Here is a 23,375-nt window from a genome sequence, read left to right as displayed (position 1 = left end):
TCCCTTGCACATTAGGCAAAAAAATCCAACCCTTTAAGCCAATCTTGCTGACTTTATTGCATTCCATTGAAAGAGCATGAGTGTCCATGTAAATGCAAAAATATCATTATTAACTTTTAAAATTAAAAGAGCATACTGTCCTATCTTCTTCACTGTGCGTTTTTACAACAGGTGGACATTGTATAAAGATGTAGTATTTGAAAGCAAAAATATCTTTTGGTTGAAAAACAACATTGGAAACCATAATCATTAGTTAATTCATAAATCATTCCTTTGCCTCTCAATGGTAAGTTGGTAACAACCAATGCCTAACTCGTAAATAGAATATTGACTATTTTCAGTTTACAACTGTTGAAGTTGCTGCCCATTTGAATTCTCAAAATGATTACATTGCATAAAAATATTTTCAATGAATTTGCTAGCCTGTAAAAACACAACTTTTTAAAATCTACAATATCTAAATTGTAAAAAAAGTAAACAGATTACCGACAATGTACTACATGCTTAATCTGAACCACTGGATTTTTTATCACTAAACTAATGTTGTTGCTTATACCCCACCATTATCCACGTTTTGGAGGTTCCCATGCTAAACAAACATGACCTAATATGTTGTGTTAGTAGTGGATCGACCCTAGATATGGACATTATATTACATTAAAAGTATCCCTATAGTGCAAGCAATTTGGCTGCTACATTTGGGCCATGTTTGGTATAATATTTTAATTGTTTATAGTAAAAATCCTTATCATATAAGTGCTTTTATGTATAAGCTATTTCAATAAGAGATAGACGAAAGTCATGTTTTCTTATAAGCTATATGTTCTTACGTAGAACTTAGTGATGAATATACTTGGTCAGAGAATGATTCTGAGCCTGTCTTAAGAGTTAGTGATATAGTAAAAATGTGATGATCTTCTAGGGAATTAGGTTTCTCTATTTATAGGCTCAAGAGTGAAAGAGGCTCCCTCCTCAGGAACGATATCGCCCGTCCACAATGGGGGGGGGGGGGGAGAGCATCCCAGCACGTGCCCTGAATACCAGGAAAACGTGGTAGGGGGCGATCTGGTCTTATCTATTGTTACTGATTACCCTTTTATACCAAGTCCAGGCGTGCTATAACTCTTACGATAGTGGGCTTTATCCATCCTTTCAGCTATGGCCTAATAGGCGAGTAACATCTTAGGCCCAATGGGCAATATGTAAAATTCGTCCAGTACACTATACACTGTTTTTATAAACTATCCTAGAGAGCTTATGGAAATAGGTTAAAGCAGCTTATGAAGGTGACATGAGTTGTTTCCATAAACTGTCTCATACAATCTCACAAGTACTAATGTCGGCACATAAAAAGCTCAAATAAGTCAATTCAAACAAGTCCTTGCTAGGAAGGTGATTAAATTGGGTGGGGTTCCACAATCCATCTGGTATTAGCGTATTACCATTATCCTCTGTTTGCCAGTAACTTATGGCAGGGGTTGTTTAAAATGCATTGCACTAACTAATTGTCAATCTAAAGAGGCCAACTGTTGGAGATTCCGCCTTCATTGCGGTCCGCCCCCATCCGCCTAATTGCGGCATTTGGGTTGCCTTCATTGCAGCCTCCAACACCTTCATTGTGTTGGGTGTGAAGGGGTGGATTTAGTCCCACATTGCTTAGAGATATGGCATGTGTAGCGTTTATATAGTTCGGGCAACCCACACCTTACAAGCCGGTTTTGGAAGGATGAGTTAGGCCCAATATAAAATCTGACACCAACTATTGTTTGGAAGTTTATTTCAAAAACAATCTAAAACTTTGTCTCACTGCTTGCTTATGGACAGAACTTTGGCACAACAGTAATTTACAGAAACAACTCTTTAAGTGATATATCGAAGACCACATCCTACTGTTGTTTGATTTGCGAAAGGTTAGACAAAGGGGGAAGCTGTGGCACGGGAATTATAAGAATACATCACATAGCTGTTGTTCACCCAAATGAAGTATCATTTATCAAAGTGCAAGAGCAGATGAAATTTTATACGGATGAATAAACAAAAGATCAATAGTTTTCAGTTGGGTTTTGTCAAGCCTAGCGATCACATAGACATCAATCTGTCACCAAAATGATCAACTAGAAACTAGCTCCATGTTGGTATGAGCCAAAATGTACAAAGTAAAATGGCTCATACCAACATGGAGCTAGTTTCTAGTTGATCAACTAGAAACTTGTAAATTCATAAATTATTATTGTTTTAATTAAGAATTATGTTATTATTTGAAATTTAGGACGAGTTCTCAGAAAAATATTGTCGTATTAAGATCCCTTGTTTAATTACTACTAGTATTTAACATTTCCAGATTTTATATCTTACTGCGATTTAGTACTTAATTAGCATCAATACTTGTCAAGAAATTCCATCATCTTTGGGTTATAAATATCCTTTAGGAGTCTAGTGTAATTCAGACTTTCAGTATAATAATTAACAATTAATAGTATTGTAATTTTTACTCCTTCCATAGCCCTCATGAAAGCACATTCCAAGGTTTTAAAATGTTCAGCTCAGTGTACTACTACAACCAACATTTCTCAACCCAAGCTTATCAAGGATCTACATTTCCTAGCTATTTTGCTAACATCTTCAAAAGCTATTAGTAATAGTATGTGCTTTTTAGTAAATATAAGATATCGGCGAAGACCAAATACAATCCATTGATGAAAATTAATAGCCGAAACACACAATAACAAATTTTCACAGCTCAAGGTACATGCTCAATATCCAAGAATGTTATAAACAACCAAACCATACAATCTCATGAACACAAAATGAAAAACTACAAATCCTAATAACCATCTATGATTACAAATCAGTTGCACATGTAAACCCCACTCTCAAGTTTGTGACTAACCTCATAGAAGTCTGTCTTGCCCTCCGAAGCAGGCCGTATAGAAACTCCGGATAAGGATTGCGTTGTTTGTACCGAAAATTTCACATAACCAACTACCTCAATTTCTTCATCGTCATCTTCGTTAGAATCTACAGGCATCCTTACTCTCAACCTTCCAGGAGAGCCTTTCAATGGAATCTCTGGCACATGCCATTTAATTTCTTTATCAACCCTATTCAAAACAGCTTTTGGAGAAACCTTCAAAAGAGTCGGGTCAACTGGTAGTTTCAGAATGAATGTAACATCATTCAATGGAGCAAGCAAATCAGGGTTTGAAGCATACTGTATCATTACAGAAACAAAACTCCCCGTGTGTCGTTTTATAAGTCGAACCCTCAAAGGCAAAGGTGTCAACTTTGGAAGTAAACTAAACTTCATAATTGGTATAGGTTCCTCCGAAGCCGCTGTCCTCACATGAAACATCCCATTATCAAGGCTACTAACACGAGAACTCTGCAAAGCAAATCTTTTAACAGCTTTGGTACCCTCAACTCGGAATGAGAATTCAGTTTCTTTATCACCACCAGAAGCTTTAGGTGGCAATGTTCTAAGGTAAACAACACCCATTAATCCCACCCTTGCAAGCACTGATTCCCTGAACTCTGCACTAATTTCTTCCGAAATGTATATCTCGGGACCCTTCATTTCGGTTTTCTTCACCAAGTTGTCAAGTACACCACCCTCACCCGCTTTTTCTTTAGGTGCAACATCTGGCCCTGTCTGCAAGAGCTCAACTCCACCAAGACCTTGTGGTTTTGGAGCCTTGGTTGGACCTACAAAATCTGAAACATCAAGTCCACCACCCCAAGCATCATTGAAACCTTCAAAAGCTTCACCAATCGAAGCTTGTTCCATTCCAAACTCAACTCCACCATAGTTCCCTTCAAATCCCTCCACATTTATATGAGTTGATTGTGTAGCCTCTGGAGGTGGCAATGTAGTAACATCAAGACCTTCCAAAGCTGCAGTCAAATCAGTTGAAGAACCATCCTTAGTCTTCTTAAACCCACTCACAAGCTCTTGAGGCTTGTTAATGGCATCACTAGCTGCAAATGGATCCTTTTCCACTTCAGCCTCTTCCTGAGTTTGTTTCTGTTGAATCTCTTCATTCTGTTCACCTGCCGTCGGGGCAGCAAGGCCAGCCACCACTTCATCACCGGCTTGGAGAGTCTCCTGCGGCAATTCAAACCTTGCATTGGCAAATGCATCAATGCTCGCCTGGTGTTCTACAGAATGCACCTCCGCGGAAGACCAATTATCAGCGCCACGGATCTTATTCTCGGTGTCAATTGCAGAATGCACCATCTTAGCAATACTATCACCGTGCATTGTTGCGAGCATAGCGGCGAGACGAATATTGCTAACACCACGGAGGACAATATCAAGTGCCATATAGATCTCAGCATATTTCCGTCCAAGCTTCTCCGGAGTAACATCAACGCCACGGCAGGCGGTAACAACAACACTAACAGCCTGGTTAACAATATGAATGCACTCGAAAACATTGACGGAATTATCATGATCGGCGACGGTTATCCCAAGGACGTAGATTCCGTTGACTAAACGATACACGATTCGGTAGCGACTCTCTACACCGACGATAACTTGGCCACTGGAAGCAGCGAGGGGATCATCACCGATGGATTCCGCGGCGTAAGCGTCTTCAGGGATGTTGGCTTTGTTCTTGTGTCCGGCGAAGGCACGGCGAGTATGACGGAAAGCGGAAAGAGCACCGAGAGCGCGTGAGGGTGGGAACCATTCGCGAGTCTGGAGAAGAATATCGGATCCATTGGATGGTTGCAAAGAGAGTGCTAAACAAGACATTGGAACGATTCAGATCGGGATTTTGGATTCGGGATTCAGGTTAGGGTTCTAGATTGGGATGATAAAATGAGAGTGTAATTATTTATTTATTATATCTGAGAGTTGTGAACAAAAATGATTTGGTTTCAGATCTCATAATCTCAGGGGTTTAAAACGTTGAATTTGAAAATTGTAGGGCGCAATGATGAACGGAATCGGAAACAGAGAGAGTTACAGATCGGAGTGTGGTTGAGGTGGTGGAGGACTGAAAATAGACTCGTTAATACACGAATCTGGCACCGTCATTGCTTCATTGCTTCATTTCTTTTTCCATTTTTTGTTTTTGTTTTGTTTTTCAGTAAACGGGCCAAATGGTCTGGATATAAGGCCCATTACCCATGACTGGTTAGTTTAAGTGATTAATGAATGTGATTTATCAAAATAGCTTTGTCCGTTATTTAAATAGCGGACACCCCAAAAACACCTTATATTTATAACGTCCTCTACTTAAGTCGGACGACATTTTTAAAAAAAATATTTTTATAACGTCTATTATTTAAGTAGCGGAATAGTGAAATGGAAAAGACGTAGGATGCGAGAGAAACTTGTAGTAGGGTGACCAAAGTAAATCTTTCTATGACTATAATAACAAGTTTCCAGACAAAAATAAAACAGCTAGTTTCCTTTGGATACGACGATCATTAATCCTTGTTAAGTTTATGATGTAATCACTTCACTTGTACTAAAAGATAAATAGAGCTATTGATTTTTAAAATTAAGTTATAAGAGTGAATTTACATGTCAGGATAGTAGACTCTCATCGGACATTTGGACATGAATAAAGTCTTTAAACTCTAAAATAACAATGAAAGCGATTGTTCTTGAATTTATGGGAAGAAGTTCTAATATAATGGACAAACTACTATTTTAGTCCTTTAAAAGTGTAACTCATTGTCATATTGGTCTCTGATTTAGATAAAATCCTATTAAATCCTCCGGTCTTCACTATGTTATTCACTTTAGTCTTTAACACTAAATTTGTCAAAAAATGATGAAGTTGCAACTACATACTAAGAAATCAAACAACATACAAAGGAGGGATCAATATGAAAGAAAATCGAACAAGAAGATGTTGGTTAAAGATTACGGATGATGTGTGGAGAGCTTGAATCAAAGTGTAATGAAGAAGAATGTTTGATTTTCTTTCATTTTCTTCCCCCTTTACACATCAGCATGCCATTTGACATCTCAGTAGTCGCCACATCATAAGTTTTTACTGATTTAACATTGATGTTTAACACCAGGGTCCAAAGTAACTTAAAGGAGTAAAGAATGGAAGATTTAATTGAGTTTTTCTCCTCGTCAATGATCAATATGACATTGAGTTATACTTTTAGGAGCAAAATAACTGTTTGTCCCTAATATATTTGTCCTATACTACTCAAAGAGAATGAATTTTCTCCATTGAATTTCTCTCAATTGTTATATCTTAACAATTCAATTCAATCTCTTATTTTCTTATAATTTCATCTCTTTTTTCTTTCCCATGTTTGCTGGTGGATATAGAACATTTGAGAAAAATTCAACGGAGAGAATCTATTTCTCTATTCAAAGTAACTCTTGTAGAATCATGAGTAAGTTACTCGAATTAGCCTCTATGAATGTGAGTTTATCCAATGTGCTTCATGCAGAGGTGCATAATCTTTTTATTAGTATATTTGTGTTGGTAGATTGGGTTTACAAAGCTTTTTGTTTCTCAAACTTCCTCATTGTGGTTATTGTGGTGACAAGGGGTAATCTATCCATCACCATACTAATTTATTGTAAGCTCATTTGAGATTATACAGAAAAGGATTAGAACATAGTTCTCCATCAAGCTGTGGGTGAGGGGATTGTTTGTGCTGGCCGACATTCTTACAAAAGTGAGAGCTAATGGCTTGAAAACTCTTGTTATTGGTCATGAGCATCTTCCTAATCTGTATTTTCATTTGTTTTCTGTTTACTTTTTCTCAGGTAACCAAGTAAAAAAAAAAACACTCAAGAGTTTGTAACATATAGATCTTTCCCATCATTCTACTCTTATCAATATAATTAAGTTCATATTTTATCCTCATAATTTTCATCATATTTTCAAGCAAAAGCTCCTTAAATGGTGAAGTGGTAGTTAGAGTGTGTGTTTAATGAAGGATACTAAATTCATAGCAGCAGTTAGGGACAGATAAGGCAAGAGGTGAAGACAGATAAGCAATATCATATTTAACAATTTGTTAAGGTGCAGTAGTCCACCTAAAAAAACAAGTACCCACTACATACTTACATGCACTAAATAAAGTATTGATTCCACCAAAAATAAAAAATAAAGTGCTGAATCTTGTCACAAACAACTTTCAATTTAAGCTTGCATTATCTTTGCAACCAAATACTAGTAATATAGTGGAAGTTGCTTTAAATAAAATAGTATATGATGATGAATGTATATACACTTAACAGCCCCAGGAAACTAAAGTAGACAGACACCTATCCTAATCCTATCCTTGTAGTAGAAAGTAGGTTGGTAATGGTTATCATGTCGGCATCCACACAATACACTAACACAGGTATGAGTAATCTCATTCATCTTAATCTTATAATAATAGTAACAACCAGTACCACTAAATAGAACAAGATGACATTGACAGGTTGGTTGCCCTTGACTGATCCTTTTTATCAGCACAGGCATATATCTCAAGCACCACTAGTGATCTCCTTTTATCCATCACCATCAGGACAAGGAAAGCCCTGCAAAACTACATAGACATCCATTTATTTATTGCCTTCAAAATAAAGTCTAGGTTCTAGAAAGAATTATTTCACTGGCCAATTTATTTAAATTTTCTACATATATAATATCATATTTTACTAAAATAAATTTAAGTTTCTTAAAAAAGTTAAATCAAACAAGTTTTTTTAGAGGTTTTGACTTTGCATATTGAAATCTCATATAAATTATTTATGATGTCCCTATCTTTAACCACATATATTCTAATTTAATAAGATTTTCAATAATCTTCAACCACAAACGAAGTTAGCAGTTATAAATTATTTATGATGTCCCTATCTTACAGCCTCAAAAGTCAAAATTTGGCTTGAATGTAGAGCTGCAACTTGGCAGCAGATGAAGGAAACGTGAAAAACTATTTTGCTGGTAAACCAAACCAGTCCACAACATTCCATCTGAGGAAAAAGGAAAAGCAATCTTTCATAGTTTCTAACCATATTTTAAGGAAAAAGGAATTATCTGGATGTTAGCTTGCATCATAAACATACTTTCCACAATTTTCAGATTTTATTATTGATTTCATTACAAGAATACAAACACATAAGTTCTAAAGTTTTGGAAATACCTCTTTAACTGAAGGAGTGAAGAAGCCGTTTATCTCAAGTTGAATAAAATACAAATGGAACTGCAGAGAAGCAAAAGGAAATATTCATAACTGGCAATGCTTAATACAGAATTAAGAAAGCAAAAGAAAATATTCACATCTTGCTGGCAGGCGGCAGCATACAGCAAGATAAAAGAAGAGAAGTCCAGCTTGCTGAAAGTACTCCCTCAATCATGCAAATGCAACCAGCCAAAAATAAAGTTCTCCATACATCGAATATTCGAATGATTGATTGTTTGCAAAACCATAACGGACAAATTTTGATACTAATGCTAATTACATTAGTATTTCATAAGACAATGGCGTGCTTTCTATTTGAATATCCTCATTGTGTTTCTTTTACCCCCCGGTAAATTAAATCATATATACAGAAAAAAATTGATGTTATAAAATTCTTAATAATGAGAATAAAGCTTCTCAGAAATTGCCCCTCCTTTACTTTGAAGTGTTAATAAGAATATGAAAATAAAGCTGAAAAAAGCACAAATAGTAAGAAATTTCTGGCTATAATCTTTTAGGAGCAGAAAACTGAAAGCTTACCAAGAAGAAAAATGATCATCATTAGAGCAATTGTAACTTTAAGAGAACGACCATGTCGCAAATGCAATGGACTTTGAAATTGTCTCTGGCATAAACCATTGCGACCAAAAATCTGCAGAGCATGAAAACTCGTAAGCATCTCCTTGTAATGTACAATATTTGTCAGGACACATTTGATAAATGATGATCATAAGCAACGTAGAAGAAAAAAAAGTTCATATCTTCGTTTGCATCTCTCTCAATTTATTCATAGATCTTACCTGATTGAAAATATGAACTGTTCGCATGGCCTGAGGATATTCTTCAAATTTTTGTTTCCAGAAGGGAGGTTTGAATCCTTTCTCTTTAGGGGTGGCATCAACAGTCTGTGAAGGTTTATTTCTCTGCTCATCTTCATCAGAAACTACAATTCTTAAAGCGGCATAATTTGGTGGAGGACTCCACGTCTTCCTTGTACTAGTCGTCACATCTGTTTGAGAAACAACATCATCACTATTTCTAGAAATGTCTTCTACTTTTATTTCTATTGCATACTCTCTGTCCTTGTTAAAAGCAACGGCATCCATAGAAGCTTTTTCATTAGTAGAACTATCCCAACTGTAAAAAGCATTTACATTTACAATTTTATCTTCTTTGCAGACTTGTTTCTCCAAAATTGAGGTTTTCATAGAAGGAGAAACATCCACACAATCATCTCTAGTGTTTTGCACGGTCTCACACGTTCCAGATAGAAATGCAGCAAAATCATCTCGTTCTTCTTCGTCCAGATTCACCCACCGAAGGGGTTGCTTACCTTCCTCAATATTAGATTCCCTCAAAGCTGCTTCAACCTGAGAAATTTGGCTTTCAATGGCAGAAATAAACTGCCTGTGCCTAGTGGCTCTATTTTCATCACCAAGATGTCGGTAGCTTAGCCTGACAGCTTTCTCCAACTCTTCCAACTATTACAGTGTTCAAAACGAAAAACTAGCAATCAAAAACTGAATGCTAAAATGACGAACAAAATAGTTGACTTATCTAAGAATCTACAATATGAAAACTTAAAAGACATTTGGGAGAAAAGTCAAAATTTATAAATAAGTATATTCTCACATTCAAAAATGGATTATCTAACAAACTAACACTTCCATACCTGCCATTTAGCGGTACCTAACGCAGTTTGAAGCTCCCTGCTTAATTCCTTTAATTCCGCAGGATTTGATCTTTCTCGCCTCTCTCTTAACCACGCCCTGTATGCGGATTCCATTCTGGATATATATAAAAAAAAATAAATGAAATTATTGTAAGACATAAACTTAACTCTTTAAGTATGAACAGGCACCAAAGACATGATCACTCTACCTCCTAAATACTACACAACTACTCAAGCAATATAATTACTCTTCGTGTGAAATCATTAAAAGTGTAAACCCACTAATAGTTCAAATTCTTGAAATAAGGAATATAATATAAGTACATAATTTAAATTTCATAATTCTTTTTCCTCCTTTTTCTATTATTCCATTTAACTACACAAGAAATCCATTTGCATACACTAAGGAAAAAAACTACTACCATAAATTAAAAAAAAAAATTGAAAAAAATCAAATTCACTACCATCAGTGTTCATAAAATCACTGTACCAATTAAATCCCAAAGAACACAATTTAACAAGAAATTCATCTAATTTTGTAACTGAATTAATTGAAAAGAGGAATATCGAAACGTACATATCAGCGGATTCCTGAACCTCTTCGGCAGCAGAGAAGAAAGCATCTTTTCGCCATAGATCGAAGCTATTAGCTACCAACATATTCAAAACCTAAAAGGAAAATTTAACAAAAAGAAAAGAAACTTCGAATTTGTTCCAAAGATGAAAGGAAACTCGGAAACGAAGCAATAACAACAACGAGAGTAGAGTTATAGTTAGGTGTATATGTTCATGGATTTCTTCTTTCTCTCTCTTCTATTTAGCGAAACAAAGCAAAAAAGAATGAAGAGAGAGAAAGAAACTTCAGAGTTCAGAGAGAGACGTTTAAGCGAACCTTTCTCTTATGCAACCCAGTTCTCTTTTTTTCGGTTGGGTTTATAATAACCTGTGGTGCTTTTCACCATATCTAAATAACTCCAGACATAAGTTACTTGACACGTGTGAAGTTGTGTTTATAGAGGAACTTGAGATGTGAGGTGTTTGGTTTTGATTAGAGGGTGTATGGTGAGGATTATGTGGATGTTTGTAGAGGAGTGGAAAGTGGAGGAAGAAGAGAAGCGTCGGCGGTTGGAGAAAGAAAACGACAAGAAGAGGGATGCCAGTGTGTTTATGGTTGTTGCATCATGCATTGGTTTATCAAACCACTTATAATGCTTTTTTGGAGGGCTTTGTTCCAATTACTGTTGTATTATGTTTTAGGGTATTGTTAATGAGTGTACCCGGGCACTCTTTAAGCATTACAATTAAAAAAAAAAAATATTTAAAAAATCAAACATTATAATTTTTAATGTGTTGACTTTACGCATTATTATAAAAATTATATAAAAAACTTATTATTTAAGGTCTTAAAAGTATCCGGGGACATTTGTTAGCATTTACCTATGTTTTATTATTTTCTAAATATTACTACTATATTGTCATAAATATATTCTTCTCACTGGCTATTTCCACACATGATTTGTCTAGTATGATAATGCCATTGTGCCACTTATTATTTTCTAACAACAAAGTAATCTATTACTCTTCTGCTTATAATATTGTGTCGGGTGCACAAAAAACTCAAAATTCGACTTTATAGTTTGTATTCAATTATAAGTCGTTTTAATAAAATAAAAAATTGTATTAAATTATAAAAGTTTATTTGATTGACTTATTTTTAAGCTCATACGAAATTATAAGTCGTTTTATATATTATTATAAATTTTTCACTATAGTTTACGAGAAAACGGCTTATAAAAAAAATTGTTAGTTAAACTCTTTTTTTTTTAATATTTATCGGTGGAAAATCATAAATTAAAATAAAAATTTATTTATTTTCATAAATTATTTTCATAAGCTAAAAATAAGTCAAATTCAAACCCTAAGTCATTTTATAACCAATGAAAGTATTAAATGTTATTTTTCTTACTAGAACTTTGACCCATGCGGTGCATGTGTCTAATTAGGTGTAAAATGTAACAATAAAAAATAAAATACAAAAATTCTAAGAGCATTTTCAATAAGAGTAGTATAGGGAATTTCATGGACTAATTATTTTATATTTGTTTATGTGCTTATTTTATATTTTATATATTTTTTAAATAATTTTTGAACCCCATCGTTTTGTTTACTTATTAAAAAAAAAAATTGCTGATAACTAAAGGTTAAAAAATTGATGATAATTAAAGGTTAAAAAAAATTAAAGACGTAATCAAGAACATAAACTTAAGTAGACATCCATAAATAAATAAAAATTGTGATTAATTCCTTGTTCAAAAAAAAAATTGTGATTAATTCCGCCGTTCAAATTTATTGAAAACAGGGTTAACATATTAGGATTCCTAAATTCTTTAATAATTGAAGCACGTGTTTTAGCGGTTGAAAGGTTTTATTGTAAGTAAGAGATGCAGGTTCGATGACAAATCTGTATATTTTTAATATAAAGCTGCAATAAAAAGAAAGAGAAAATGAGGGGGAAAAAATTTGGTTTAGGGTTAGCTTATGTTAGCAAGCTTATAATATAAGAGATTATCGGTTTTTAATTGTTTAAATTGTGCAATGAAAATTGATGGTGCTTAATTGTCGTATAAAATCTTTCCTATGAAAGTTGATGGAGCTTAACACTTTGTGGACATAATTTAAATCACAATTGGTCTGCTAATGCATATTATATCAATTGATCATCGGTTAATATTAAATCTGCAATATTAAAAACAAAATAATGAATGTGATTAGTGACATGACTATGGTTGTGTTTGGTTGTATTGCAAAAAAATTGATTTAGTAGAATTGAGTTTGATAATAACTTTCCAAATTACACTTGATAATAATTTTCCAAATCTCACATGATAATTATTCTCTAAATTTATGATCCGGTAGAAAAAAAATCATTGATCAGGAAAGACATAAAAATATTTCGTGATGAATAATATAGTCAACAATAATTTTGATATGATATACTTTTAAAATTGATGGTGCTTATCAATTATTGCACATAATTTTAATCACAATTGGTATACTTGCCATAATGGTTGGAAATATTGTCTTGCATTGAAGGGTTGCGGGTTCGAATCTTAGTCAAGACAAAATTGTATTATTTTTTAATAAAAATTGCAAGATAAAATGGAGGGAAAACAAGAAAAACAAATTAGGGTTTAGAGTTTGCTTGTGTATACAAGCTTATAATATAAAAGATTATACTATTAATTATTTATTAATCTCTTTTATTTATAATCTTCAATTTATCTTTCTCAATATAAGAAAAATAAATTAAGAAAGTACTCCCTTTGGTCATAAATATAAGAAACAAATCACAGGTTCACTGAACAATTAATGTATCTAACTTATAATATTGACCAAATAATTGTTCAATTAACTTAAAAAATAATTCATTTCTTATATTTAAGATTGGAGGGAGTAATTAATAATAGTGTATTTTTGCATAGCTACGAAAATTGCAATAAGTAAGAGAAGATAATTGAATTGTCTCAGGAATCTCATTTATTCGTTGGGAGTCAAATTTTAATAACCATATTTATCAATTTTTAACCAAAATATAGTACATATACTTCAGTTTTGATCCCTTATTTTTATCAAATTTGCAATTTTTTGTCTCTCATCTATAATTGTGCAGATTTGATCTATATTTTAGCTTGAGTTTTTTTTTTTTTTTATCCCTTATAATTTTACCTTAAAGGTAAATCAACTACGAATACAAATCTTTTATATTATAAGTTTGTATACACAAGCAAATCTTAAACCCTAATTTGTTTTTCCTGTTTTCCCTCCATTTTATCTTGCAATTTTTATTAAAAAATAATACAATTTTGTCTTGACTAAGATTCGAACCCGCAACCCTTCAATACAAGACAATATTTTCAACCACTAAGGCAAGTATACTAATTGTGATTAAAATTATGTGCAATGATTGATAAGCACCATCAATTTTAAAAGTATATCATATCAAAATTATTGTTGACTATATTATTCATCACGAAATATTTTTATGTCTTTCCTGATCAATGATTTTTTCTACCGGATCATAAATTTAGAGAATAATTATCATGTGAGATTTGGAAAGTTATTATCAAACTCAATTCTGCTAAATCAATTTTTTTTTGCAATACAACCAAACACAACCATAGTCATGTCACTAATCACATTCATTATTTTGATTTTAACATTGCAGATTTAATATTAACCGATGATCAATTGATACAATATGCACTAGCTGACCAATTGTGATTTAAATTATGTCCACAAAGTGTTAAGCTCCGCCAACTTTCATAGGAAATATTTCATACGACAATAAAGCACTATCAATTTTCATTGCACAATTTAAACAATTAAAAATCAATAATCTCTTACCTCTTATATTATAAGCTTGCTAACATAAGCTAACCTTAAACCAAATTTTTTCCCTCTCATTTTCTCTTTCTTATTATTGCAGCTTTATATTAAAAAAATACAGATTTGTCTACGATGGGCATCGAACCTGCATCCCTAACTTACAATAAAACCCCGTTTAGGAACCTGCATCTAACCTAAAACACGTGCTTCAATTATGAAAGAAATTAGGAATCCTAATATGTTAACCCCGTTTTCAATAAATTTGAACGGCGGAATTAATCACAATTTTTATTTATTTATGGATGTCTACTTTAAGTTTATGTTCTTGAGTGTGTCTTTAATTTTTTTTTTAACCTTTAGTTATCAGCAATTTTTTTTAATAAGTAAACAAAACGATGGGGTTCCAAAATTATTTAAAAAATATATAAAATATAAAATAAGCACATAAACAAATATAGAATAATTAGTCCATGAAATTCCCTATACTATTCTTATTGAAAATGCTCTTAGAATTTTTGTATTTTATTTTTTATTGTTACATATTACAGCTAATTAGACCCATGCACCGCATGGGTCAAAGTTCTAGTTAATATAAGTATTTTTCATTTTTTGTAAAACTAATTTATCCGACAATACATCATCATGAAACTCAGTTATAACTTATTAGGACGCCGGTAACCATGCATTTCAAAGGTAAAGCAATGTACATGCCTTTCTAGTTTTCTTTATGAGAATCGTAGGCATTTTAGACGGCGGGTTATACTAAACTAGATAGTATGTATCCAAAAAAAAATACTAAACTACTCCATACTAAACTAGTAGGAGACATTTTTCAAAAGAAATGCGTCAATAGAACTACAGCAAGCAATACCACTGTTTCTTACTGAAAAAACAATATTCTGGAACCAACCATTTTTCAACCCGAAGAAGACATTCTGAGCTGCACCATATACCATATTGGCCGAGACGCCAAAACTTCATTCTGATTTTTATCATCAATACATCAAAATGTAAACTAAGGTCCAAATAAGCATATACGGCGTCAATCAATTAGCCTAGGATGTCCTCAGCCAAACACTTGCGCAGTTCATTCTTTAACATGCTTACTCCAGTTTGACATGAAATTGAAATGGAATGAGCAATTCGTCTTTGTAGATTTTTAAAATCCACAGCCAATTTTTCATCCCAACTGTAGTTTTCTCTAAGAAGCACAAAGATATCATGTCATCAGAAGAAACATCAATGATTTATGTCGGTAAATAACCAATTAATAGCCTGTTTGGGTAACAACTGAACTCAAGTTGAAGTTCCATTAGAGTCTACTAAAACCAATTGTTGCCAAAACTTTGGTTGTTTGGATAAAAAGTATGGCGGATAAGTGACAAGAATTGATTTTAGGAAGAAGTATAATTTTTAGCTTTTCTGTGAGTAGAATTGATTCTGATGAGACTCATTTTTTTTATTTTGACACCTCAAAAGTGATGATCCAAACAAAAAATTTCTCAAAACACTTTTAAAACATTACCAAATACGAATCAATCCTTTTAATCTCTACTTTTTTTAAAATCAATTCATTAAAAACCAATTCTATCAATATCTCAACTAGATGAACTCTCAAGACCTTCACCTGTCATCAAGATCGATATCACCCATATTGTCCATCATGTCATCAAAGATGTCTTTAAGATCTCCAAGAACTTCCAGCTCATTTTCCAAGTTTCCTTGCAACTGCAGAAGAAAATATGTTGTAGATTAAAGGTAAGTTCAGTGAAATTCAGTAAACTATGTAATATTTAAACTTTCAGTCAAAAAAATGTAATTTAGACTACAATAGGAATTTTGCCTAAAATGTTTTCAAGCACGCATCTAAGGGCATTTAATTTAATAATTTCTTTCTCTGCAGAAGGTCAAACAATTTAAACTATGCAATGCATAGAAAACTGAGATTGAAAACAAATTAAGAGTGAAAACTTAAGGTAAATTTCACAACAGCACAATGTGGATGATACGTAAAATATAAAAGTTCAAAAACAAATTAAGATTGGAGGGAGAAAGAACAGTACGACAGTCTTTGTTTGTAGCAGCGGGCTTCGAGATCTCCGAAGATGATTCAATAATGGAGAGGGAAGGCCATAATAGAATATGCTGTGATTGTTGGAGAGCCATGTACCACGCACCATGTGAACCGCCCAGTTGGACACAGGTTTATCCTCGATAGAATCAATATCTGAACTATCAATGTCTGCAAATGACAATTAGGATATATATTTGACAGACAGCACCAGCTCAGCAAACTTACAAAAAAGACCCATTAAATTTGTCAAGGGATGTTACTTGATGATTGAGATACATGTGGATAGATAGGAATAGGCCAATATAATGTTACCTAAAGGAATGACATCATACGGGTTATCTCCTCGAGGTAAGAAACCATAAAATGTAATAGAATGAGAGCTGGAGAAGTTCCCGTAACTTAAGCAGCATTCTTCTCCAGATCTGCATGGTCTTGATAGACAAAATTTCAATGAATTTGTTGAAGGATCTACTTTGCCATAGTGCATAATATGTGGGCACAGCTGTTGTCAGAAACAGAAAGTTAAATAAGAAAAATAACATAGAGGTCAGAATCCTTGCATGGTTACAGTGCAAATTCTCAAGCAACTCGCGAACAAGAAAAATAACGTCTACAATCAACAATATTATAAACCGGAGGAATCATCTTTAGGTAGTATAAATCGCAAGTAAACAATTGTAAAACATCATTGTTTGATATCATAGAACAGCTCACTTCAGTACAGAAATTATCTAACAATTTGTAAATTTCATTGGGCATGGGTGCCATCAACTTGCATTAATGATCTAAGATCTAAATATGCAGAAAACTAGGTAATGCCAACCCAGTCCCAGATGAATTCGCTATTCATGAAAACACAGTTAACAGACATACTAGCTTCCCTGTTGGAAGTGATAAATATACTATTCAAAAACACTTTTGCCTAAATATTCAAAATGAAAGAAAGAGGAGAGAGAGAGAGAGAGAGAGAGAGAGAGAGAGAGAGAGATTATATACAACAATAATGATATCGATACAAAAAGGATAATTTACGTACTGAATGATTAAGAAAGCCAGCAACAGGGATCAAACATGTCCTCAGCTCTCCATCTGAAAACATTATCTTCATGCTATTGGAATACCAAAGTTCACAAGCCCATAAAAAATTCTCCCACGTGTACAGCTCTGGAGGAAATATATCAGGAAAACCATTGCACAGAGCAGGAAACAACTCATCATACTGAGCATGCAGGTGCTGCCACAAAAAACAATGAACATTTAAATGTCATTCGTTAAGTGCAGGTAGGGGTGTTCGTGGACAGGTTTATCCAAAACCCAAACGAAATCCATCTTCTATCCATTTATATGGTTTGGATATTAAATCCAACCACTTTTTTCTCTTTGGATCCAGTTCCAAATGGGTTCACAAACAGTTTAAGCATAAAACCAAATTTAAAACTGGCTGTAGAGAAATGTTTGGATATTAAATCCAAGGATTTGAGAAAGCTCCAAAATTTACCCACTTGAGGAAGGTACTGTCCTTCCCTCTTTCTACATGGCAGATGATCAAACACGTTAGTGAAGGGTTGAAAAGAACCATACACAAACATGTTTGGCATCCTATTTCTACATCCTACCAAGTTAATTTTTTTTGACTTTATATTAATTGGTCATGTGAATTGAACCAAACACAACATCTGTGTTGCTTGCTTATCCCACAAACAGGCACGTATGAATTAATCATAAGTCATTTCACCATCACTGGCATCACATCACATTATCAAGAACGAAACCAAGCATTATAAATCGTGAAAAATCGCATATAGAATATCTATGTCCTTGCATCACATGCTCGCAAATCGCATGTAGTTTTCAACCTTTCACATTTTAATAGTGCATGTATTGTTTCATTTTGAGTCTCGACACAATGTGATATCATTCAAAATAAAAAGTAATTCGAATCCTATTATCCTTCATAAAAAATTATGGCTGTCATGTTAACTGGATGAGTAGCTCAACCATAACCATATCCATAACCGGATAAATGTAATGTTTATAATCCAATCTATATCATGCTCTTGCTGAATACCCATATCCAAGTACTTAGATATCCAAAACCAAAACGAGGAACCAAACAATAATGCTCTTGTCTTTCTCCATTGCTGACTTTAATTCTCTTGCTCGACTCCCGGCCTCTCTTAATTGGATTCAGATATTTCCTTCTGCTGCTAAACACCAGTTATACCAAAACACATTGCTTGCCACTTAACATTAGCAAGATCAATAACCTAAATGCTGAATAAACTAATTGGTGAAGTTTAATACGATTATTACTACTTCTCATAGAAAGGCAGAACCTTCAATCTAAAAATAATAAAAAGGTCAGAACCTGGGCACAACTCACCTGTCTTGCTTGCATTATCTCTTCAAACAGCAAGGTTCCATCTAACATTGTAATCGCTTCAATCCCAAAACTCAATCCTGCAAATTAAGTATCAGAGATATTTTTAAAACACATGAAAGAATATAATAAAGGTCACAATGGACAGTGATTTCATACAAATATGCTATATACCTTAATGTTACACCATTCTTTACCTCAGCCTACCTAATTAGCCTAGGTACTTGGTTAACCTTGCATTTGATATATCAATTTGTTCTCTCAACGGTTGCAATACAGTCGGACATAGATTTCAGAACACGCCAGGAGATGATAAATAAATAGTTCATTAATGTCATTTAATAAAAATGAGCTTATAACAATTTGAGCATAGTAATACATCAAGAGGGAGAACATGTCAATATGTCAAATTTGTTTTGGATAGTACTGATGATGTTCTTTTTGCTATATTCTGATTGATACATAAAAGATATGTAATTGTCACACGTTTTGACCATTTTCAGTTATGCTTTTATATCTCCTATCACAATAATTTCGCTAGACGGAACTTATTTATATCTTCTGGTTCCTTCTGGATTAAACCTTCTAAATGGTTGGTTTTCTTGAACTTGGATTTAGGTACTAGCCTAGTAGTTCTCTGCCAGCACAACAAAGTCATGGGATATATCAGTGTCAGTGACTAAGTTATAGCCCTATAGATTTCAAATTCAATTTACCAACATCTTAGCTATAGAAGATATAGAAATACATATCAAAATAAGCAACTTAACATCATGATGCTCACTAATATAGACAAACTCTATATCTACTAAAAGTTGATTCAATTTTTTTTTAAAAAAATCATGGATTGACTATCATGGCAAAAATCATGTAAGTGGTAGATTGATACAACTGATTTACACATAAATTGGTACATTTTGAATTAACGAAATTGATTATTTATTGTGTGTCAAATTACCAGAGGAATCATGATCTCAGAATAATACCCATTGTTCACAAACCATTTAAAAGGACATGAAAACTAAGAAGTATTGCATATGATTCCCGCTGGATTATAGAGGGGGGAAATAGGCGCGCTAAAAGGGGTTGTTCGGATGAGAAAAGAAAAATAAAAGGGACACTTACTCATAAATGTAAATATCATCAAAGCTGTTGCTTAAAACAGTTCCATATGGTTGATGATGAAACAGACAATAGTGAAATTCAAGATACAGAAAGAGTAATTACCCTAGGAAACCTATATAATAGGGCGACCTTTGAATTTAGAGTTACTTCAGTATGTTCAAAGCCCTATAAAGCACAAGTTAATTCTTCAAGTATAACGTGTTGTGCGGTTGTGCTGTGCATCACAGTGACTTGCAATACTGGTAATTTGTATAAAATTTATCTATGCATGTGCTTAAAATATGTCGTCAAGTAAGCTAACCTGTATTAAATTTTTCTGGAAGTGTGTCAAAATAACATTTGAATTTTGAATCACAGTTGTACTTCTCTTTCATACTCCATAATAGCAATATTGTCTCAGATGATATGCCATCAACCTCTTTTAAGACACGGTACTGAATTGGATAAGAACAATTATCAGTAACTAAGAACACAATGAAGTGAACATATAATATTTGTCCTTTTAAATTTATTTTAAGAAATAATGTTGCCTAGGATTTATATGTATATGTTCGCATATCTTATTCATTCTAAATCAAAGGGGCCAATATTCAATTATGCTGTAATTCATCCCAACAAAGAAAGAAGGGTTGCTCCTATTTGGTAAGGATGGACATTTTAACTTGCATCTTATGTGACATTTATAAATTATATTTGCAAAACAGAAGATAAGTGAGGTGCAGTATAAAAAAGGGGAAGGGATCCTCTCCCGTGCTTTTTTTTTTTCCAGTGAAATCTCAGCCTTCAATTTAATTAATATTGCAATTTTAATTTTTTTATTTAAAAAATGAATGGTGGAGATGTGGACTGGATCTCCTGCAGTGAAAACTGCACTGGAGAGAATCCAAGCCCATAAAAAAGGTATTTATGTTCAATTCAACTCAGAAAAAATATATCACCATTTTAAATAAAATACTCTCTTTTTGAAAAAAAGTCATATACCATATCAGTCTCAAGCACAAGCTCCTCGGAAATGATAATGGACACAGGAATTTCTAAAGCAATATCTCCAACTTTTAGATCTTTCTCTGCTATCATTCCCCGACCCGCTCCTTCAACATCTGTGTAGATTAAGGGAAGAAGAAATCTCTATTACACATCTTAAAGATAATAGCTGTGCAAAGGAAAGAAAATGGTTCCCAAATGAGAAAGCACTTGCAAAACACACAAAATTACAATGAAACTTACAAGCTATCTTTAATTGTGTCTTTGCACCATGGCTTTTACCCCACTTGATCAGGTGTTCTTCTTTCTCACAACTGTGGTACTTTTCAAGTACTCCCTTCAGATTATTTTGGTCCCCAAAATCAGAAATTAAATCAAGAATTGTTTGCCGTAACCCTTGCAGCATATTTGTATGGGAATGTTGACAACTAGAAAGCGATTTGTCGGTGAGCAAAATAATTGAATTGAGAGCCTCCAACTCATTCCTGGAGCTGTAAAACTCGACTGAGGCATCCTCTTCAGCAAAATATAGTTCCAGCTGAAGCTCAGTAAATCAGTTAACTCATGAGTACTTGATGTCCCAAAAGAGATAGAGTGCAATGCATTTCAGTTTTTTACTTGTTGAATAGATAAGAAAAGATACTTTGATGACATATTATTTGAATAGTAAAAAGATTTTTTTAACAAAGATGTGTCGGGAATCCAAAGAAGACTACCACAACCCTCTAACTATAGTTTCTCCTTAGAGTGATACTGATCATCTGAGTATGTCAGAGAGAAAAAAAGAAATTAACCTCATTTAACTGTATGATCCTTGCAATCTGAAGTAAGGTCTTCACAGTATCATTCATCCAATGAGGTTCTGAGGAGCACCTGAGATATATCCGTTCCTTGGGATTAAACCCTTTACATCGTAGTAATTTCTGGTAAAACAATCCAGATTTGTCATTACAGTAGAAATGGCATGGGACTTAGTTCAACAAAATCATAAGCAGTTAAGGAAATCCCCAATAGAGATAAACCAGAGGCAGATATTTGCGTAGCTTAGTCATTGTGAAATTATATTGCCTTGAATAACATTGGAGTACTGCTCTAAGCCCTTCAGTTTTTTTCATATTTGAAACATCTTAATTTGAAACAATTGCCGAAATTTTTTGTTGCAAACATATAATTTATTGAATCATACCATATGGAAGACTTTCATCATTTTTTACTGATTAAAGAAATTTTATAACAAACACAAATATGCTATAAACTATAAAGATTAGATACAAAAACAACATTTAAAAAAAAAAAATTCAACTATCTTATATTTACCTTCTTTTCATCAAAGAAAGGATCATTTTCAGATAACTGAAGAAAAATTGAGCACTCTTCATCAGTATCCATGACTGTGACTGCAGACAAAAGTTTGTAGTGAGACAGTAATCAAAATTCAATAATATAACCATAATAATAATAATTCTTAATACCAGAACATAAAGACAATTTCCTCATCGATACCTAATCACTATCACTGATTTATCGATACCTAATCAGTAATATCAAAGTATGAAAAAAATCATATCTCAATCAAATTTATTTCCAGTAATTTGTATACTACATCATGTGCAAACCCTAGGCAATGGCATTCTAGCACGTAATTTACATAATCACAGATAATTTAATATAGAGCATGAATTGAATATCTCAAATTCAGATATGCGAGAAGTGAAGTACAAATTGAATTTCCGATATCATTTTGAACAGTGTACTAATTCGAAATATACAATATAATAATTATTAATTGCGCATTTTCTTCTTCAATCGTTTGGATTTTCTCAGCAAGTAAAAACGAACACGAAATGAGATTAGAATTGAAGAAAAAGAAACTACCACAACAGAGTAAGTTTGAGAAGAAGTTGCGATTGCTTCAGAGAAGCTCCGAATCGAGAAGAAGAGAGCAAAGTTGAGTTCGTCGTGTTCTATAATCTCTGAGCTTAAGCCGCCAGTGAAGTGATTAAGAACAAATTTGAGCGGCAAAAAAGGTTATGTAGCTTATTCACGCGCGGTCTTGGAAACTATACGGATCAAACGGCTATGCATTTGCCACTTGCCATCACTGCGATGCGGTACAAGTTTTACATGGACCTATATATTCATGGGCTGATGGGCCTGTGAAGTTTGACCAGGTTTTGCTCTGGGTTGATACTACCTACACCTCCCTTTCTACTGTTCACATTCCTTTGCTGATTAAGTAAATTTATTCATTTATTGAATTATAAACATTTAATGGTACAAGTAGTGGTTGCTTAAAAAAAAATGGTACAAGTAGTGGTGGAAATAGGTTATTTTGAAAATATTAAGTTTGAGTCCTCAATATTATCTATATAAAGTCTCACAAGGTGTTAAAGAATCCAAATTTGAGAGATGCTAGGAAACTAAAGTCAATTTGTCAAAAAAAAAAAAAACGAAACTAAAGTCAATTACTAAGTATTAGAAATTTACTAGGAAAATGCTAGGATTTCTCTAAGCCATCAAAATTTCTATACTTTTTTTATTCTTAATCAATTTATTTTGCAATTACACTTTGATGTTGCTTAGAGCATCGTTAATCGAGG

General features: G+C 33.4%; 3 protein-coding genes across 4 annotated transcripts; all 3 read right to left on the bottom strand.

Moving 5' to 3' along the window:
• Positions 1-2,674: 2,674 nt before the first annotated feature.
• On the bottom strand, positions 2,675-5,099 carry LOC123906450. Its single transcript, XM_045956361.1, has one exon. The coding sequence runs from the start codon at positions 4,751-4,753 to the stop codon at positions 2,849-2,851; it is 1,905 nt and encodes a 634-aa protein (XP_045812317.1). The 5' UTR covers positions 4,754-5,099; the 3' UTR covers positions 2,675-2,848.
• Positions 5,100-7,103: 2,004 nt separating this feature from the next.
• On the bottom strand, positions 7,104-11,006 carry LOC123906449. Of its 2 annotated transcripts, none has more exons than XM_045956358.1 (6): positions 10,404-11,006; positions 9,827-9,941; positions 8,955-9,635; positions 8,695-8,806; positions 8,116-8,175; positions 7,104-7,518 (listed from the first exon to the last, which is right to left on the bottom strand). In XM_045956358.1, exons 1-5 carry the CDS (start codon positions 10,484-10,486, stop codon positions 8,150-8,152), a joined length of 1,017 nt encoding a protein of 338 aa, XP_045812314.1. In that variant the 5' UTR covers positions 10,487-11,006; the 3' UTR covers positions 7,104-7,518; positions 8,116-8,149. The 2 variants fall into 2 exon arrangements, with proteins under 2 accessions (XP_045812314.1, XP_045812316.1); XM_045956360.1 differs by having other exon boundaries at positions 7,104-7,510; positions 10,404-10,997.
• Positions 11,007-15,040: 4,034 nt separating this feature from the next.
• LOC123908168 (ribulose-1,5 bisphosphate carboxylase/oxygenase large subunit N-methyltransferase, chloroplastic) lies at positions 15,041-23,298 on the bottom strand. The gene is made up of 12 exons (XM_045958715.1): positions 22,651-23,298; positions 22,093-22,172; positions 21,570-21,698; positions 21,019-21,313; positions 20,773-20,891; positions 20,093-20,225; positions 18,670-18,746; positions 17,323-17,520; positions 16,599-16,788; positions 16,276-16,454; positions 15,840-15,940; positions 15,041-15,413 (listed from the first exon to the last, which is right to left on the bottom strand). Exons 2-12 carry the CDS (start codon positions 22,162-22,164, stop codon positions 15,263-15,265), a joined length of 1,644 nt encoding a protein of 547 aa, XP_045814671.1. The 5' UTR covers positions 22,165-22,172; positions 22,651-23,298; the 3' UTR covers positions 15,041-15,262.
• Between the last annotated feature and the right edge of the window lie 77 nt (positions 23,299-23,375).

The sequence above is a fragment of the Trifolium pratense genome, linkage group LG2 (genome assembly GCF_020283565.1).
Source record: "Trifolium pratense cultivar HEN17-A07 linkage group LG2, ARS_RC_1.1, whole genome shotgun sequence".
Classification (NCBI taxonomy): Eukaryota; Viridiplantae; Streptophyta; class Magnoliopsida; order Fabales; family Fabaceae; genus Trifolium; species Trifolium pratense.
Note: the sequence above shows the minus strand (reverse complement) of the source record. Positions and strands in the feature narration are given on the sequence as shown.

Bases quoted from the DNA above. Each gene is read 5' to 3' on its own strand.
- LOC123908168 (XM_045958715.1), bottom strand. From the start codon at position 22,164: ATGGATACTGATGAAGAGTGCTCAATTTTTCTTCAGTTATCTGAAAAT. The intron at 16,455-16,598 runs GTAACATTATAT...TGTCATTTGCAG, and splicing joins GTATGATGTCATTCCTTTAG to ACATTGATAGTTCAGATATT. The intron at 15,414-15,839 runs GTGAAGGTCTTG...TGTGCTTCTTAG, and splicing joins GATATCGATCTTGATGACAG to AGAAAACTACAGTTGGGATG.
- LOC123906450 (XM_045956361.1), bottom strand. From the start codon at position 4,753: ATGTCTTGTTTAGCACTCTCTTTGCAACCATCCAATGGATCCGATATT.
- LOC123906449 (XM_045956358.1), bottom strand. From the start codon at position 10,486: ATGTTGGTAGCTAATAGCTTCGATCTATGGCGAAAAGATGCTTTCTTC. The intron at 9,942-10,403 runs GTACGTTTCGAT...ATATATATCCAG, and splicing joins GTTCAGGAATCCGCTGATAT to AATGGAATCCGCATACAGGG. The intron at 8,176-8,694 runs GTAAGCTTTCAG...GCTTCTCTGCAG, and splicing joins GATGATCATTTTTCTTCTTG to TTCCATTTGTATTTTATTCA.